The sequence below is a fragment of the Heterocephalus glaber genome, unplaced genomic scaffold, assembly GCF_053883595.1.
Source record: "Heterocephalus glaber isolate CG9 unplaced genomic scaffold, H.glaber_assembly_v1.0 deba00001461, whole genome shotgun sequence".
NCBI classification, from domain to species: Eukaryota; Metazoa; Chordata; class Mammalia; order Rodentia; family Bathyergidae; genus Heterocephalus; species Heterocephalus glaber.
Window position 1 is genome coordinate 19157094 of NW_028258308.1, and position 17710 is coordinate 19174803.

Genomic DNA, 17710 nt, shown 5'->3' on the forward strand with positions numbered 1-17710 from the left:
AGAAACTCAAAAAATTTCATAAACATGTGGAAACTGAACAACACACTTCTGAATAACCAATGGGTGACAGAGGAAATTAAAGAAGAAATCAGACAGTTCCTTCAGTTAAATGACAATGACAATACAACATATCAGAATCTATGGGACACAATGAAAGCAGTCTTATGAGGATAATTCATAGCAGTGAATACTTTTATTAGGAAACGGGAGTGAGCCCAACTAAACAACCTGATGCTGAACCTCAAGCTTCTAGAAAAAGAAGAGCAGGACATACCCAAAGCTCATACAAGGGAGGAAATTATAAAAATCAGAGGAGAAATCAATGCAATGGAGACTAAGATAATGATACAAAAAAATTAATGAAGCCAAGAGTTGGTTCTTTGAAAGAATAAACAAAATTGACAAACCCTTAGCCAACCTTCTCAGAAAAAGGAAAGAAAAGGCCCAAACCCATGCCATTAGGAATGAAAAGGGTGAAATTACAACAGACCCAGCAGAAATCCAGAGGATCATCAATACCTACTTCCAGAACCTATATGCCAATAAAATGGACAACACAGAAGAAATGGACAGATTCCTAGATACGTTTGAATTACCAAAGTTGAACGAAGAAGATCTAAAAATTCTGAACAACCCAATATCAACCAATGAAATTGAAAATGTAATTAAAAACTTATCAACTAAGAAAAGCCTGGGTCCTGATGGCTTCACTGCTGAATTCTACAAGACATTTAGAGAGGAACTGCTGCCACTACTGTTTAAATTGTTCAATTAAATTAAAAGGGAAGCAATAGTCCCAAATTCATTCCTGGAAGCAAGCATCATCTTGATCCCCAAAGCAGAGAAAGACCCAACTGAAAAAGAGAACTATAGGCCAATCTCATTAATGAACATAGATGCAAAAATCCTTAATAAGATACTGGCAAACAGAATGCAGAAGATCATCAAGAAGATCATACACCCTGACCAAGTGGGATTCATCCCAGGGATGCAGGGATGGTTCAACATCTGCAAATCAATCAATATAATACACTATATCAATAGAGCCAAGGACAAAAACCATATGATTATCTCCATAGATGCAGGAAAAGCATTTGACAAAATCCAACATGCATTTATGATAAAAACCCTACAAAAAATTGGAATAGATGGTCTCTACCTCAATCTGATAAAAGCCATCTATGAAAACCCAACAGCCAATATCATACTAAATGGTCAAAACCTGAAATCCTTCACACTAAAATCAGGAACAAGAGAAGGATGTACTCTATCACCACTCTTGTTCAATATAGTTTTGGAAACATTAGCCACAGAAATTAGACAAGAGAAAGAAATAAAAGGAATAAGGATAGGAAACGAAGAGGTCAAATTGTCATTATTTGCAGATGACATGATACTGTATATAGAAGACCCCAAGAACTCCACCAAAAGTCTTCTAGACTTAATTACCAAATTCAGTCAAGTAGCTGGTTACAAGGTCAACACACAAAAATCAATAGCTTTCCTCTACACAAATGACAGACTCACTGAGAGGGAAATAGGGCAAATAGTTCCTTTCAGAAGAGCATCCAAAAAACTGAAATACCTAGGAATCAACCTAACAAAAGAAATCAAAGACCTCTTCTCTGAAAACTATGGCACTCTGAAAAGAGAGATTGAAGATGATATCAGAAAATGGACAGACATCCCCTGCTCCTGGGTAGGAAGGATTAATATAATGAAAATGGCCATTCTTCCAAAACTGCTGTATAGATTTAATGCAATTCCAGTTGAGATCCCAGAAGCATACTTCACGGACCTTGAGAAAACAATCCAAAAATTCATTTGGAACAAGAAGAGACCCAGAATAGCAAAAGCAATTCTAGGTAACAGAGACATGGCAGGGGGTATCACATTTCCCAACCTGGAACTCTACTACAAAACTACTGTGGTAAAAACAGCATGGTACTGGCAAAGAAACAGACTTGAGGACCAGTGGAACAGATTAGAAGATGCAGAAACAACGTCAGACACACTCAGCCATCTCATCTTCAATAAAGGAGCCCAACACCCTCACTGGAGGAAAGATAGCCTCTTTAATAAATGGTGCTGAAAAAATTGGGCTTCAACTTGTCAAAGATTAAAACTAGACCTATATCTCTCACCATGCACTAAACTAAAATCAAAATGGATTAAAGATCTAAATATTAAAATAGAAACTCTGAACCAGTTGGAACAGAGGTTATGTAGAACTCTTGAAGACATTGGTGTAGGAAAAGATTTTATGAACAAAACATCAGTTGCCCATGAACTAGCACAAACAATCAACAAGTGGGATCTCTTCTTATTAAAAGGCTTCTGTACAGCAAGAGAAACCAGCAGTGTGAAGAGACAACCCACAATGTAGGAAAAAATCTTCACCTGCTCTTCCTCAGACAAAGGTCTACTATCTCGAATCTATAAAGAACTTAAAAAGATCAGACCTCCCAAATTTAAAGACCCAATCCAAAAATGGGCATCTGAAATGAACAGACATTTCCCAGACAAGGAAGTAGAAATAGCAAATAAATACATGAAAAAATGTTCACCATCACTGGTCATTCAAGAGATGCAAATGAAAACAACAGTGAGATTCCACTTCACTCCAGAAAGAATGGCTGCTATCATGAAATCAACCAATAACAAATGCTGGTGGGGCTGTGGGGAAAGAGGAACCCTGCTCCACTGCTGGTGGGAGTGTAGACTGGTACAACCACTGTGGAAATCAGTATGGAGATACCTCAAAGAACTAAGACTGGAAGTCCCATTTGACCCTGCTATTCCACTGCTGGGGATCTTCCCCAAAGAATTAAAAAAGTCATACCACAGTGATATATGTGCGCCCATGTTCATAGCAGCACAGTTTGTGATAGCTAAAACTTGGAAACAGCCCAAATGCCCATCAACTGGAGACTGGATAAAGAAAATGTGGTTTTTTTAATAAAATGGAGTACTACTCAGCCATAAAAAATGAGAAATTAGAGACATTTATAGCTAAGTGGATGCACATTGAGGCACTACTCTTAAGTAAAATAAATAGGACACTCATCAATAAATACCGAATAGTTTCTCTGGAGAAACTGAAAGTGTAAATAACGACTAAATGTATAATAGGTAATGTGAAATAGGAGGAAAAGGAGCAAAGGGGAAGGAAGTGGGAGGGCTAGGGGGAAGGATAGAAGGGAATGGAATTAATATGAGAAAATGGAAAAATAGGAACAAAATCTTTGTAAATAGGGAGGAATGGAGGCGTTGAAAGGAGGGCTGGGCAAGGGTGAAAAATAAGAACCAAGAGAAAATATGTAAAGTTGCAAATTTCCAATGATGAATGTCATTATATTGTATACCTAAAATGTACCAATGATTAGAATGAATAATTGATAATGTAAAACAGGAAGAAAAGGTCCAAAGGGGTAGGGGTAGTGGGAGGGGCAGGGGAAAGGAAAGAAGGGAAAGGAAAAATGATGAGAAATGGAAAAAATGGAAATAAAGTCTTTGTAAATAGGGAAGGGTGGAGGGCGTGAGGGGAGGGCTAGGAATGGGGAAAAAATAAGAACCAAGATGCATTATGTAAAGGTACATTTCCCAGTGAGAAATGTAATTGTGCTGTATACCTACAATGTACCAATAAAAGAATTTAATAAAATAAATAAACAAATAAAATGTACCCATTGATGTGATCTGAGATCAAAGCCTATGTATAATCAAATATTTATATTTGCTGTTTGGTAAGGTGAGGTTGGGGGTGGGGACAAAACTACGTTCCCTAAGAAAGGGAGTGAGATAAAGCATCACACTTTGATAATTATTGGGAAAATGTTACAACTAGAATAATTTATAGCTTTATTTTCTTGTGTTATAATTCCTAGTTCCACTACAAAAATCTAATATAGTAGTATTATAGTACCAAACTATAGACTGATTGTTAAGGGGAAAATTTTTGGGACAAGGAAGTTCTACTTTCTTATACTCTAAAAGGATGTCATTGTAAGATTCATAGGTGATTCTCAAGAGTAGTAGTAGAGGAGGCATAAGTATATTTAGACTTTTCCTTAATGAGTCCCATGGTTAGAATTAAAGTTTTATAGCGGCCTTTGTGACCTTAGAAACTGAGTTCTACCATGTGGATGCTGGATGTTGACATAAAATATTCTTTAGCAAATGAGGGGCATTATATTCTTTCAGTACAGAATAGTGTTGGAAAGGGAGAAAGGCTGCAGTTCTATATCCTAGTTACTTTCTGTCTGTTGCTGACTTGTTATGGCTGGAGGATGGGTCCCCTCCTTCCCTGAGAAGCATATGAAGTGTTGCTCTCTTCACCTTCCTCTCTGCTTCTGGAAACTTCCTAGTTTCTTAGTATCATGGAAAATTTTTCATCTGGAATTTGTATGTTGGCTTATTTGGGGATGTTCTTAAAAATCTTTTGGGTTTATAAATTGTATTTTTAAAAACTAAGAAATATTTATTACATTATTTTCTAAAGTATGCTAATATATTTTACCACATAAGAATGTTTCTATCTTTATATAACGCAGCATTTTTTTTCCAGGAGGCTTCAAAGAGTTCATGAGACCCACAAATAATATGCTTAATTTTTTAAAAAATTAAATGTTAATATGTTCATCCCCCCAGGGCTATGTCTTTCATCTAATTCTTAATACCCAAAGGGTGAAAAGTTGTCTATAAAATTATGGAATCATAACTTAAGGAACCTCTTAAATTTCTCTTGTTTGGCTTCCCTGACTTATGGTCTTTAGGCCTCAGTTTGAATAGTAGTTTATGACTCTGAGCCAGTACAGTACTTTACTGCTTTACCGCTGTATGAGGCAGTCTGCCCTCTGGTTATGTGGTATAATTGTTAAAACAATTCTTCCTTCCTTTGATGTACAACAAAAAAAAAGGTCTACAGTGAAGCTCTTCTGCAAAGGAACAAGCTGCCTCAATGGAAAAGCATTCTATTAATATTCTCTGGGTAGCATAGACTCTTTTCTCTCTAACTGGATATCTTCTTTTTCTTTTCATCCTGTACCTCAAACATGGAATAAACATCTCCAGGCTCAAATACAGATGGAGTCATTGTCTCTGCATAGCTAGGTGCTTCCTTTCTACAATGTCAAATTCTCTGCCCTAGTTCCTCCCTAGGAAGGGTTATCAAATAGTGGGGTGTTGAGCACTCCTGGTTCACTCTGATGTCTTATATTTCTCTCCTGTGGTTTGCATTTGTCATACTGAAATTGTCATGGAAATCATGGTGAACAGATTACTTACCAAGGGATCTGCCATGCTGCATGATAAGGCTGGAGTTGAGGGAGCCTGGGAGAGAGTAGGCTGAAGGGGAAAATGGCCTTTGGTAGTAACTCATTGGACTCACAGCACCGCCAGAGTTGCCATTCACTGTTATCTGGCTCTGCGAAAAGTGCAGAAAGCATCCCATTATAGCACACAGTTCCCTGTCAACATCACTCCTTTTGGTGACAGTAAAAGTCCTCCAATCACATGACAGTAACCAACTGCCAAGTTTTTATTTATTTTAAAAACTGATGTCAGAGGAGCAGGACACATGTTTTCAGTGTCTTCTCTCTCTCTCTCCAAAAATCATTTTTTCATATATCAGAGGGCATGGGAGGAGGTTAGGAAGGATGGAAGCAGTTGGCCAATGGGCATGCCACTCTGCCAACAGAGATACCTAATGATATCAATAGAAGTCATTGCCAAATAAATGTACAGGGCAAATGTGCTCTTGCAATTGTCACTTAAGTAGTCAGATCACTGTCACACTACTTTACATGCAGGATTTGAAATCAGTGTTCTCTGACACGAGGAAAGGGGTTGTTCTCAGACTTAGTCAAGGATTTTTTCTGGTGAACAAATACTTCCCAAGCATGGTGACTAACATAAGGAAGACAATTGGCTGGACTTATGTATCATAGAACAACTTATTCCAGAAGAGTCACACAACTGGTAAAGCATCAGTAAGACTTGTTAAAACACTGACTTCTCCTTACTTCAACCTCATTTAGCACTCTGATTTCTTGATAACTTTTGTTTTATATATGAGTGTTTTACATTCCCAATGCTATTTCAAATTTCTTCTTGGGGATGGTCATGTATATGCTTCTTTAATAATTTTAATAACATGCAACTTGGTACTAATGATATAGTAGATATTCATGGTAGATATTCATATTCACACATCCAATTGAATTTAATCAACTTATTTTTCTTTTTTCATGCAGGGGATCGAATTCGGGACCTTGTGCTTGTGAGGCCGGCGCTGGAACCACTGAGCTAAATCCCCGGGCCAAATTTTTTTTTTTTTTTTGGTACCAGGGATTGAACTCAGGTCCTTGCGCTTGTGAGGCAGGTGGCAGAACAACTTATTCACAGAAGTTGAGCTCTGGACTATCTAGCTATAGCACAACAGTGAGGATTATGATAATTACATAAATGCATGCAAATGAGACAAAACCTTAGTTAAGAACATTTAGTTGAAATTCCCTTCGAACACATGCACACAAAGGCCTATAATTTATGAACTTGTTCTACTTATTTTGAATGAAATAAGGTTCTATTAAGCAAGCTTGAAACAGACAATTGCATTTTTCCATACTTTGACTTTAAAATGTGTTATGCTTTCAATGACATAGAATAAATCTAATTTCATTACTTTATAGCCATATCACACATGTTTTAAAATCAATACACATTTCTTTACAAGGATTGTACTTATTGGATACTTTTTTAAGCTCTTAGAAAAATTGCTTTTATATTATAACTAACCATAGTTTTGGGAATCTTCTACCTGAAGAGAATTGGACAATCAAATAAATGTGAGGCACAGCCTGATCAAATGCTTCAGAGCCTTCATGTACCTCTGATGAATGATTTGAGAATATTTTTGTCTCCTTGCCAAATCAAGTTTGGTGGATCTTTATAAATATAATCTTAATGTCATTATTATAATGTGTTATAATTAATGTTAAAGGTAGAAAAATCATTTTAATTAAAGATCACCAGGCTACAAGGATCAGAAATATTTCAGATTTCTTGAATTTTGGAATATTTATATATAAATGTATGTGTGTATGATGACATACATGACATATAATGACATATCCTTGGAATGGGACCCAAGGTTAAACATGAAATATATTTATATTTCATATAAGCCTTATGCACATAGCCTGAAGAAAATTTTATGTACCTGCATTTTTACTGTGACTCATGACATGAGGTCAGGTGTGAAATTTTTCACTTACAAAGTCATGCTAATGCTCAAAAAGTTTCATTATCTGAACTATTTTGAATTTTGAACTTTTTGGCTAAGGATAGTAAACTTAGGAAACTGGCTCAGAATCCTATTTTGATGGTTTCAGTACTGATTAGGGATTTGTAAAAACACTAAAGTGTTTTATTTGTAAAACCAATTGAGATTTTATTAATTAAAGAATACCATTAGAATTGTAGGAAATAATTTGCAGTGAATTATTATCTCATGGAGGATCTATGTGTAGTAAACTAGAATTAATTTCAGTCACAAGAACCTCTGATTAATATACCCAAAACTATATACATAAATGAGGATCACAAACAGAATTGCAATGAATATCCCAAAGACATCCTAAAGAGAAAGTTGAAAAGGTTAGTACAAATATTAATATATTTTCACTGCTTTGTACTTTTTTGCTAAAGGTCCTAATAAGTGCTTAAAAGTTAAGAACCATTTTAAGCATGGTGAGATATGGGAGATACCCAAACCTGTTGAGTACTTGGTAGCAGGGACTGGTCAACTAAGGCACAGAGAGGCATTTTTGGTGGTGTTAGCTCTGGAAAACGGTTTATACCCAGCTATTGGGTGAATATTATGTCAATCCAAAAAAACTGTCTTTTATTTCCTATTATTGCAGTGTAGTTAAAAATATCTGGTTTACTTTAATATTTCTGTGTGCATGAAAGTTGCAGATTTATGTTTTTGATAGAATATAGAAACCATACAAATAAAGTTTTATTTATGACAGTGCTTATTTGGAATTTTATCATAATATAAATTTCAGGAAAAAATTCCCATTTTTACCCCAAATTATCTGCCTTTCAAATGGATGCTACTACCTCTAAATTACATACAATTGAAAATCTGTGTCATAATGTTTTAAAGTATTTTAGCTATTTATTAGGGACTGCTTAACAATAATGTAATATGCATGAAAATATTTACATATTGATACAAATGGATGGCATTGATATATGAAATAAAAAATAATAAATTTCTATCCTGGAATGGCTAAGGAAGAATAACTTCAAAAAATCATGGGCTAAATTTCCGTAACATAGATTAAAATTATTTGCACTATTCACTCTTGTATGATAGAAGATTTCAAAGGATATCACTGTTAGTGAAAAAAGAGTGAAAAGAGTTAGTATGATGCAGTCAGTAACCACTTAGGCAAAAAACACAGAACATATTAGCCTGTTACGAATACTTTTATCTATAAGGTATTAATACTAGGTTAAAATTTTTGAAACTTTTAGACTTTTTCTGTAATCTAACCATAACAATATTATGATTCATGTTTATCTAAATTTCTGAGATAACTTTTTAGTAAGGCAAATCACTGTATAACTCACTAACCATAGCAACCCAGTAAACCATTCTAAAATAACCATAAGTCACTCTAAAACAAATGAAGAGACTATAAGTAAATTTTCAGTGCAAAGTTGGTTTAATAAGAATGCCTGTACTGGATCTCCCTGACAGGTAGTATAGAATCTGTTTACTCATCAACACCGAAGCAAATAAAAGTGCTCAGCTGCAAAACAAGATGGCAGAGAAGAAATCAATCCTTTTTTAAAAATGGCGGAGGCAAAGGAATGAAGAATAATTACATGAGTGGCAGCAGGGGTGGTTAGGATGGTGCCATCTGTCACAGCAGACCTCTGACCCGAGGCTGGGGAAGGTGTCTCAGAGCAGTCAGTGGTGTCAGAGTTACCCATCTGCAGCTCAACTAGAATGGCTGTGGAGGACTCGCTCTCGGAGAGGGAGGAGTCTGTCCTGAGAGAGCCTGTGTCCTGGCTGTGGATAAGGCGTTCAAGAGCTGGGGTAGGGTATTTATATAAACAGTGTGGAAAGCCCTGAGGCTTATACAGGCCTGAAGGTCCCAGATCATCAGGTGCTGATACTGGGCTGAAGCCACTGCCTGGTGAAAAAGTGGTTTGGTTAAATGGAATCACAGGAGAATGGCACGAAGAAGCAGCTTCTGATGTGGTTTGTCTGTGTGTCTGTGAAGCATTTACCTCCAACACATTGGCAGTTAAGTGCTGATTTCCACTCTGAGATTGAGGAAAAATAATAAGAAAAGATATAAGTTATCCAATTAACAAAAAACAGGTCCTTTGCAATATGGTAGAGGAGGCAAAGCATGGGTTTTATCTGCAAGCACTTCAAGGAAATACATTCATGGACTAGGTGCCAACCACACAGCACAGAAAAAGCATGAAAACACAGAAGAAAATAATCCAGTCAGTTTTTTCTGGGAATGAGACCAGTTTTCACACAGCACTGCAATATAAGTTTGGGTAGGGAGGCAAGAGCATTGACATAATGGAATTTCTTCAGAAGAGTATTAGTTTTTATCTTGGTGATAGTGAAATGCTATCAAATTGTCTGTTGGTTCAATGAATAGTGTGATTTCCAGAAGGACCATCTGGTAGTATAGTTCTTCTATTGCCTCCCTATCATCAAAATCTCTCCAAATCATAAATCAGTTTGGTTCATTTTCCCCCTTGACTTATGGATTTAAATAATGATCAAACTAAAAACAACTAAGTGGAAAGAGAATTATTTTCCTTTCTTTCCACTCATTGAATCTATTCTTTGATTTCACTACAAAATACTAAAAGAATTGAAATTTAAAACAGCAATGAAAATGGAGATACCTGTGTGTGAAAATAAAAACCAGCCAGTGGTAATAGTTAGAAAGTACTCTAATTGGTTAGAAATACTATTGGTATTACATTTTAGGTAAAGGAGAAAGAAACCGAAGGAAAAACAAAGTTTTAAGATGCTCTCCTCCCCTGTTCCTACAGCTATATATAACCAAGAAGCTAGCCATGCTGGAGAGATTGTCTGCAGCAGGAGGAGAAATGATGGCCCCTTATGTTGTTGTAGCCATCTGCTACAACCTTGAGGGCATATGATCACAAATGTCAACGATGATGATAAGCCTCAAACTCAATGAATGAATGAATGAAACTCTGAAACATTTTTTTGCTTTATTCTCCCTACATTTCAGAATAGTTTGTAGTGTTTGAGATAGTTCCAGTTAAAATGGCTAGAAATATCGTGGGATTTTAGTGCAAAGATTTGGGATATGTTAAGGAGAAATATATAAATTTAGAAATACTGCCTATTAAAGATTTAAGTGGTGCCATTTGGTGTTCCTGGCCAGTACAATTTTCATAACAGCTGATGTCATGCAGACTGTTGGCCTCATGGAAGTCATCATTAATTTTTTTTAACCAAACTTTTAATTGAGTACTTTAAAAAATCCATATAAAAAGGTCTCAGGTCACAGATCCCTGAGAAACATATTGAAATTTATTCTTAGGAAAAACCCCACAAATCCATATGCATATAAAATTCTGCATAAACTTCAGGGTTTCATAGACACTCTAAAGTGCATCCTTAATCTAAGGTTAAGAAATTGTAACCAACACCAAATGAAAAGGCAGCTTTCTTGTTATTTTTTATTTTCAGTAGCTTTTTCTTGTTGTTTAAACATAGTCATTTTAAATGTGATACTTTTTCTTTTACTGTTTATGGCTTTAAAATCTCTAAAATTAGGGCTGGGGATTTAGCTTAGAGGCACCAAGCCTGCCTCGCAAGTGCAAGGTCCTGAGTTCGATCCCTTGTACCAAAAAAGAAAAAAATCTCTAGAATTAACCTCCAGAAATATTAGTTACCTAGACATAAAATATTTTAATAGCAACAAATCCTTTATATTAGTAAATATTTATAATAATTGCAGGTTTTATGGGAGGTAAAGCTACAATACTATAAAACTACAGTAATTATAGTTTAATACATTAAAATTTTGCTTCAAGCCTGAGTGGAATTTGGGTATAAACAATTTTAGGCGGGCCGGGGATTTAGCCTGGTGGTTCCACCGCCTGCCTCGCAAGTGCAAAGTCCTGAGTTCAATACCCGGTACCAAAAAAAACCAAACAATTTTTGGGTAGTATTAGTGGAATGTATTATCATAATGGAGTTTCATTCTGACAATTTCTATAGAAAATGAATCTTTTTGAATTTTGCTTATGCTAAGTGAAAATTCTGTTAAATCATGTTCATCAAATAAAGGATTTGAGTTATCTGCTCAAGTGTGATTTTTTCCCTTTAAAATTAGAAGGACAAATGTAATGACTGTGGGTCTCAAAGATGTGTTTATATCCTTTGACTTGAAATGTGTCAAAAGCTAGAGCATGTGCTTTCTAAAATCATCATGATCATAGGTGATATGATTATAAATTTGATTTTACAGCTCTGTGTCTGAGAATGGTCTGCATCCATTCAAATTGTTCTTCCAAAGAGAATCTAGAAGTATTCCACACTTCTCTCAGTACCTCCAGACATGCTCAGAATTTTGAATCTGTGTGTGTGTGTGTGTGTGTATGTGTAACAAGTGAAATGCCCTTTGATAAATCACATCAAACTTAAATTTTATAGCTAAAACTATGATTCAGTGGTGGGCCACCCATAAATGCTTTGAACTATTGTGCCATAGAGATGTCAATTACTTTGTGGACTTCATGCTTGGAATCCTTTTACTTGACCCTGATCTCCACATTAATGAAATACCCACTAGATACTTAAAGACTGGGAACCATCTCATACATGGTCAAAGGAAAGTGTGAGAAGCAAAAAGAATGTGAAATAGGGAGGGAAGAATTACTTTCTCACTTGAAAAAAATATCTAGGGTAGGTTTATATAAAAATTGGGCTTTACTTCCCATCCCCAGTGCTTCTATGATGACCTCCCTCCTTTTTTACAGGCTTGTCTAAGAGAGTGGGAGGAAGTGCCCAGAAGCTGCTCATGTACTAAGAAACAGTTTTCTGGCCTCAAATGACTATATAGGTGGAGGAATAGCAGAACTGGGCCAAGTGGATCCTCCCTCCTTCCTGGGAATTTCAGTTATGCAATTCTGAATGTCCCAATCAGGTAGTTGTGGGTTAGGTATCCAAATGTAAGAAATCAGAGAATGTCATAGCAATCCATAGACAACTTGAAATAAGGAGAAGGCCAAAAGTAAAAGAGAAAAGAGACAAAGAACTATGTATCATCTAAGACAGAGAGAGAGAGAGAGAGAGAGAGAGAGAGAGAGAGAGAGAGAGAGAGCACCTACCTGTCATTCTCCAGTTTGCTGAAGGCATGGCTATACTGCTTGCATTTAAGTGATGAAAGATCATTTTACAGCCTCCTAATACTAAGACTTTTTAACCAGCAATCTTGACAGCCACACAGTCCCTACCACAGATCAGTGTCACAGGTGATCTAAAATAGGCAGGCACAATGCCAAGCTTCTTATGTGCATCATCTTACTCAACCTTCACAGCGACTCTCTGAGATGAATGTTATTATTGGTCCTATAGATGAAGAAACTGAGGTTCAGGGAGAGTGAATTGTAACAGATGAAAGCTGGGATGTTAATAGCACCAAAGGGTTGGTTGTTTAGGTGTTCTTTTCCCAGTCTTTCTCAGTCCCGCTCCCACAGAGTCCTCCTCCCCACTACTAAGTCAAGATTAATTGTTTAGATCTCATCTTATACTTGCCCCATCAGCAGCATTTGCACTGTTCACTATCTCAACTGCTCCATGCATTTTCCTCCCTTGGCTTTAGCATGTTGAATTTTCCTAGATTTCTCCCTCCTTTGGAGGACACTCTTTAGACTTTCTGGGCATTTCTTCCTTTAATGTTAAGACTTGCTTGAGCTTAATTCTTGGGATTCCTCTTTTCTTCATACTCCCTGGTGATCTCAGCCTCATGGCCACAAAACCACCCATAAGCTGATGGTTTTTTTTTTTTACCTCCAACCTAGATTTTCTCTTGAAAAAGACACTCTCATCCAACTGCACGCTCTGCCTCTCCTCATGTATGTCTAAGAGACATCTTTAACTCACCATGTCCCAGATATACCTCTGCTACTTCCTCCAACCTGCCCCACCCACAGCTTTTGGATATCAGTTGATGGCGATTCCATCCTTCCCACTGAAGTTGACCTTCCTCTTTCCCTCACATCCCACCTGCAGTCTTCCAGGAAGTCCTGTTGGCTTGACTTTCAAAATACATTCACACATTTGGATTTCTCACCATCTCCTTTGCTTCCACTTTGCTTTAAGCCACACATCACTTCTTACCTAAGTTATTCCAATAGTTTCCTAGCTGGATTGCCTTCCCTCCTCCTTGCCCCACTCTAGTGAGTTCTCAATTGAGCTGGTAGAATGATTTAGTTAGAACAGAAGTCAAATAATAGTGCCACAAGCTTAAATCTTGCATGGTGTCTCTTATCTGAGACACCCAAAATACAAACAAACTAAAAAGCAAAATAAAAGATGGACAATTTTCCAATTATCTAGATCTTTTGCAAAGGGAAGGTGACAAAGATGTAGGGAGGAAGAAGAAGGGGAGAAGAAGAGGGTAAAAAAAGAACCCATTTATGCCAAAGGCTACAATTTTTGAAAGTTTTGCATGAAACTCATATATGTTATGTAGAAAAATTCAAAGAACAAGAATTTCAAGAGAAAATTTTTTAATGTTCCATTGTTATATGTTGCCCCCCTAAAATGCAACACTAGGTATACAAGTATTAAGATACGTTATGTACCTGTCCCAACTACCCACAATGAATGTAATCATTATGTACTGCAAGTGTATACTAATAAAAATAAAAATTGAAAATGATATAAAATTAGAAAACCAAAAAATAGTAGTGGCTGCCTCAAAATCCTTCAGTGATTCTATTTTATTGAGTAAAAAAGTCAAGGTCCTGCAATGGTTTTCAAGGACTTCTGTCATCTGGCTTCTGTTACTTCTGACTTCACCTCCTATTACTCTGTGCCTCACTTCCTCTCCTTCACTCTGGCTTCCAACATGTTTCAGCCCGAAAGCTTTTACAGTAGACATTCCCTCTGCCCCAGGATTCTTCTGCCTTTCAAAGCTGTCCTCTTTTCACTGAAGTCTGTTTGACTGTCCTGCTTGAGTCAGATGCTCTCCACATCTCTGCTTAGCCCTCCTTAATTTTGTTTCCATAATCCCTTGCTAATATATGTATTTTGCTTAAGTGTTTATCAATGTTTAATCCCCCATACACATATCAGATTTTAAGTATTGATGCCTTCAAATCCAGCTCTGTAACTAGAACTTACACACCTAATAGGTGCCCAATAAATATTTGTTGAATGAAAAAAAGTGACAGGATCTTAACTCTTAATTTTCATATCGTGCTAACATTCTGGGAATTGTGTAACTAAGCTATCTCTGGTTCACTTGGAGAGTGACAAAATCACATGAAAGGAAAGTAAAAAGTGTCCTGTCCCCCACCACAAAACTCTGACTCCAATTCCCAGCGCTATAAAACAAAACAAAACAAACTTCTGTTTTCAAAGTTAATAAAATCATTTTGATATAATTTTGTGACGAAACTGTGAAGAGAAACACATTTCTCTTCTAAAGAGACAGTAAATATCAGTAGAATGTTACTTTGAAAGAATTTTATATATGTGGAAATATTTACTTCCTCAAAGTCTGGGTAATTAAGGCTGATTGATAACACTTTCTAAAGTGGCAAACTGATCACATTTCAGTGAAAGTTAATATGGTATCACAGTGAATTAACACTGCCTGAGATTAAGACAAATGTTTCCTGCTAAAGCAAATTATAATCGATAATTATTTTAAGAGATTTTGTGCATTTAAATAAACTAAATCTAGCTACCAAAACATCTGATATGAGAAATATCTCTTTGAAACCTGAAAATACTTTCCATATTGAAATAGTTTCCACTGTCTCAAGTGATAACTGATTCATCAGTGATTTCTAATAAATATCTGGAAGGGAGAAACTTTTAAAACATGATTTTTAATAAAAGATTTGTGTGTGTGTTTAAATAAAAAATACCCAGATGTTTACTTATTATTTTAGTCAGGTTTTAAACTGTAAGGCAGTTTCTTTCTCCTTTTCCTTCCTGCTTGGAAATTAACAAAGCATTCGGTTATATAAGAAGCCCAAACCAAAGGAGTTAGGGACTGTACAATACACATGTAAGAAGAGACTGGAAAGTGTAATGTATCACCCGGCAGTCTGAGGACTGAGAGGTCGCAGCAACTGCAGATTTTTGTCTCTCTTGCTGAAGAGGTATCTTTGTAGTCTCTGGAGAAAGCTCAGGTAGCTGTTTGTGGCTTTCAGGATCTTGTCCTGAAAGAGGAGCTATCTGAATGGAAAGAGATGCTGTGTGTACCTCAGGCACTGGTTTAGGGGGTGGTGAGCAAGTTTTTTTGAGAAATGAAGGAACTTCAACAGGGTTAGAAAACCGTGGAATATGAAAGGGGATGGTACTTCCCAGATCCTGGTTATGGGTTAGTTTTAAGGTAGAAATTCTCTGAGTTTGAGAATCTTGCATGTAGTTCTCTTGTAGAAATGGGGTATTGATGTTGGCAAATGGTGCAGGACTTGTGCTGGAAGCTCCTGGAAGTGGATTAGCAATTTTTTGTGTATATGACACAGTTGTGTTGGATTCTTCAGAATATATAATTGTTGAGTTAGAATCTTCGTTAGAATGCATAGTTCCTGGAAGAGGCTTTTTGTTAGTAAGAAATTCTGTACAGGAGGGAGTTTGTGTGTTTGTTTCTGATGAGTCTAAAATGTCACCCTGTGTGTGACTGGTTATCAAGGAGCTACAAAAGCTCTCTTTTCTGGCGGGTGGAAGGGGTGCCTATGTGGCCAAGAGCATCCAGAAAAAGAAATAATATTGAAGGAAAAACAAAGAGAAAGTTATAGTTAGTCATAAAAGCAACCAGTGTCTGCCCTGCTCTTAAAGATAAAACTATATTCTATCTTTTTATGCTATGCATTTTGTTGGCTGGATTGAATGATCATTTTTACTCCCATTAGAATGTATTTTAATTTATTATCAATAGTTGCCCTCGGGGGAAAATAATTTTTGTTTTTAAAGAATCCATTATAAAGTTTGCCTTCATCTGCATTCTGAGAATTATATTAAAAGTGAACATATGTTCTCTTGGCATAGTTTTGGACATTGAGGTCTATGGTTTATTTAGTCACGTTGTTTTATAGCATTTTTCATGCTTGTGACACAGTTTTACTACTATCTACAAAAGTTCCTTTAATTAACATAATGAATAGTTGCATAACTATTTATTAAATACATAATGTATTGCTGACCTTAAAACTTTGAAATCACAAAACACCAGCAGTAAGCTTTTTAAGAATTAGAACACTTCCTAAACATTATGTTAGAAGCTGACCTACTTTGATGAGCTTATTCAGAAAAAAAAAAAAAAAACAAAACCAAACACTGCCCATAAAACACCTGTTTTGAACTTAAAACTTGTTTTCTATGTTGCAAATGCAAGTCCAGCAACAAAGGAAATACAAAAGCAAAAACATACTAAAAATAAAATAGGGAAGAGATTTCTAAGGAAGAGTTTCCAAGGTAGTAATCTACTAACAATGTTTTCAAAGAAGAGTAGACAAGAGCATGCAGGATTACCTGAGTTGGAGATTTTTTTTCTTGTAGGTTTGGTCTAACACTTCTGAAACCTTTTGCTGCAAGAGAGGAATATGTAGCATCTCCGTTCAGTGTCTCTTGTATTCGATCATTGTAAGATCTCCAAGCTTTTATTAGGAGAAAACAAATTGGATACAAAAATATCTACGTTCACTCAAACACTTTTTAAAGAAAATGTACTTCTATTTCAAATCTCAAACTGCTTTTACTAGAATTTTAATTTACTATACATTTTAGCAGATGATTTAAGTTTAATGTGAGAACAACAATGCTGCAACACGTGTCAAAAAATCCTCACAACGAATTTAATAGTTACTTAGAGTATCTTTTCTGTACCTGAGTCTGGTGACTGAGAATCACGCCCTGAAAGACAAAAAGAATGTTGATATTAATCCTAGGGTGAAATAAATGAACAATTCAGTAAAAATATTTGCAAAGAACCACATATATTATTCTCACAGACATTATCTCAGTTTTAAAACTCTGGGTACATTAAATGTAGTAATGAAAGGTTTGTGCATTAGTTTTAACTTCAATGGGAATATCATCTATTTAAAAATAACTATACTATATAATTAACACATATATCAAACATTAATTTTTCCTTTTAATAATATTGCAGCTATATAATTTTAAGCTTATTTTTGCCCAAGATGGATACATGAATTTCTGAATATCAAATTAAAGGATCACAAAGGATCTGGTTTGTAAACTCTGGCTACTTTTCATAGTATTAAATCAAATCACCAGATCCTTAGCAGGTAAAAGCTCAGCTGTTACTGACTATATTTAACTCCTGTGTGAGACAGAGAAGAATCTTCATATATGTATATATATATTTTTTTTAAATTTTATTTTAAAAAGTGGCAAATGTATCTAACATATTATGTA

General features: G+C 35.8%; 1 protein-coding gene across 35 annotated transcripts in view; it reads right to left on the minus strand.

The window, feature by feature from the left end:
* The window catches only part of Sorbs2 (sorbin and SH3 domain containing 2), a 392887-nt gene that overhangs the window by 76462 nt on the left and 298715 nt on the right, over window positions 1-17710 (minus strand). For 15 of the 35 annotated variants that reach the window (XM_087217106.1, XM_021265020.2, XM_087217109.1 and 12 more), the window contains 5 exons: window positions 17156-17182; window positions 16802-16926; window positions 15365-16003; window positions 8902-9345; window positions 5287-5425 (listed from right to left, as the gene is read on the minus strand). In XM_087217106.1, the coding sequence (XP_087073232.1) occupies window positions 5287-5425; window positions 8902-9345; window positions 15365-16003; window positions 16802-16926; window positions 17156-17182 (1374 nt within the window). The remainder of the gene's footprint in view (window positions 1-5286; window positions 5426-8901; window positions 9346-15364; window positions 16004-16801; window positions 16927-17155; window positions 17183-17710) is intronic. The other 20 variants (XM_087217112.1, XM_021265051.2, XM_013075178.3 and 17 more) reach the window with 3 other exon arrangements.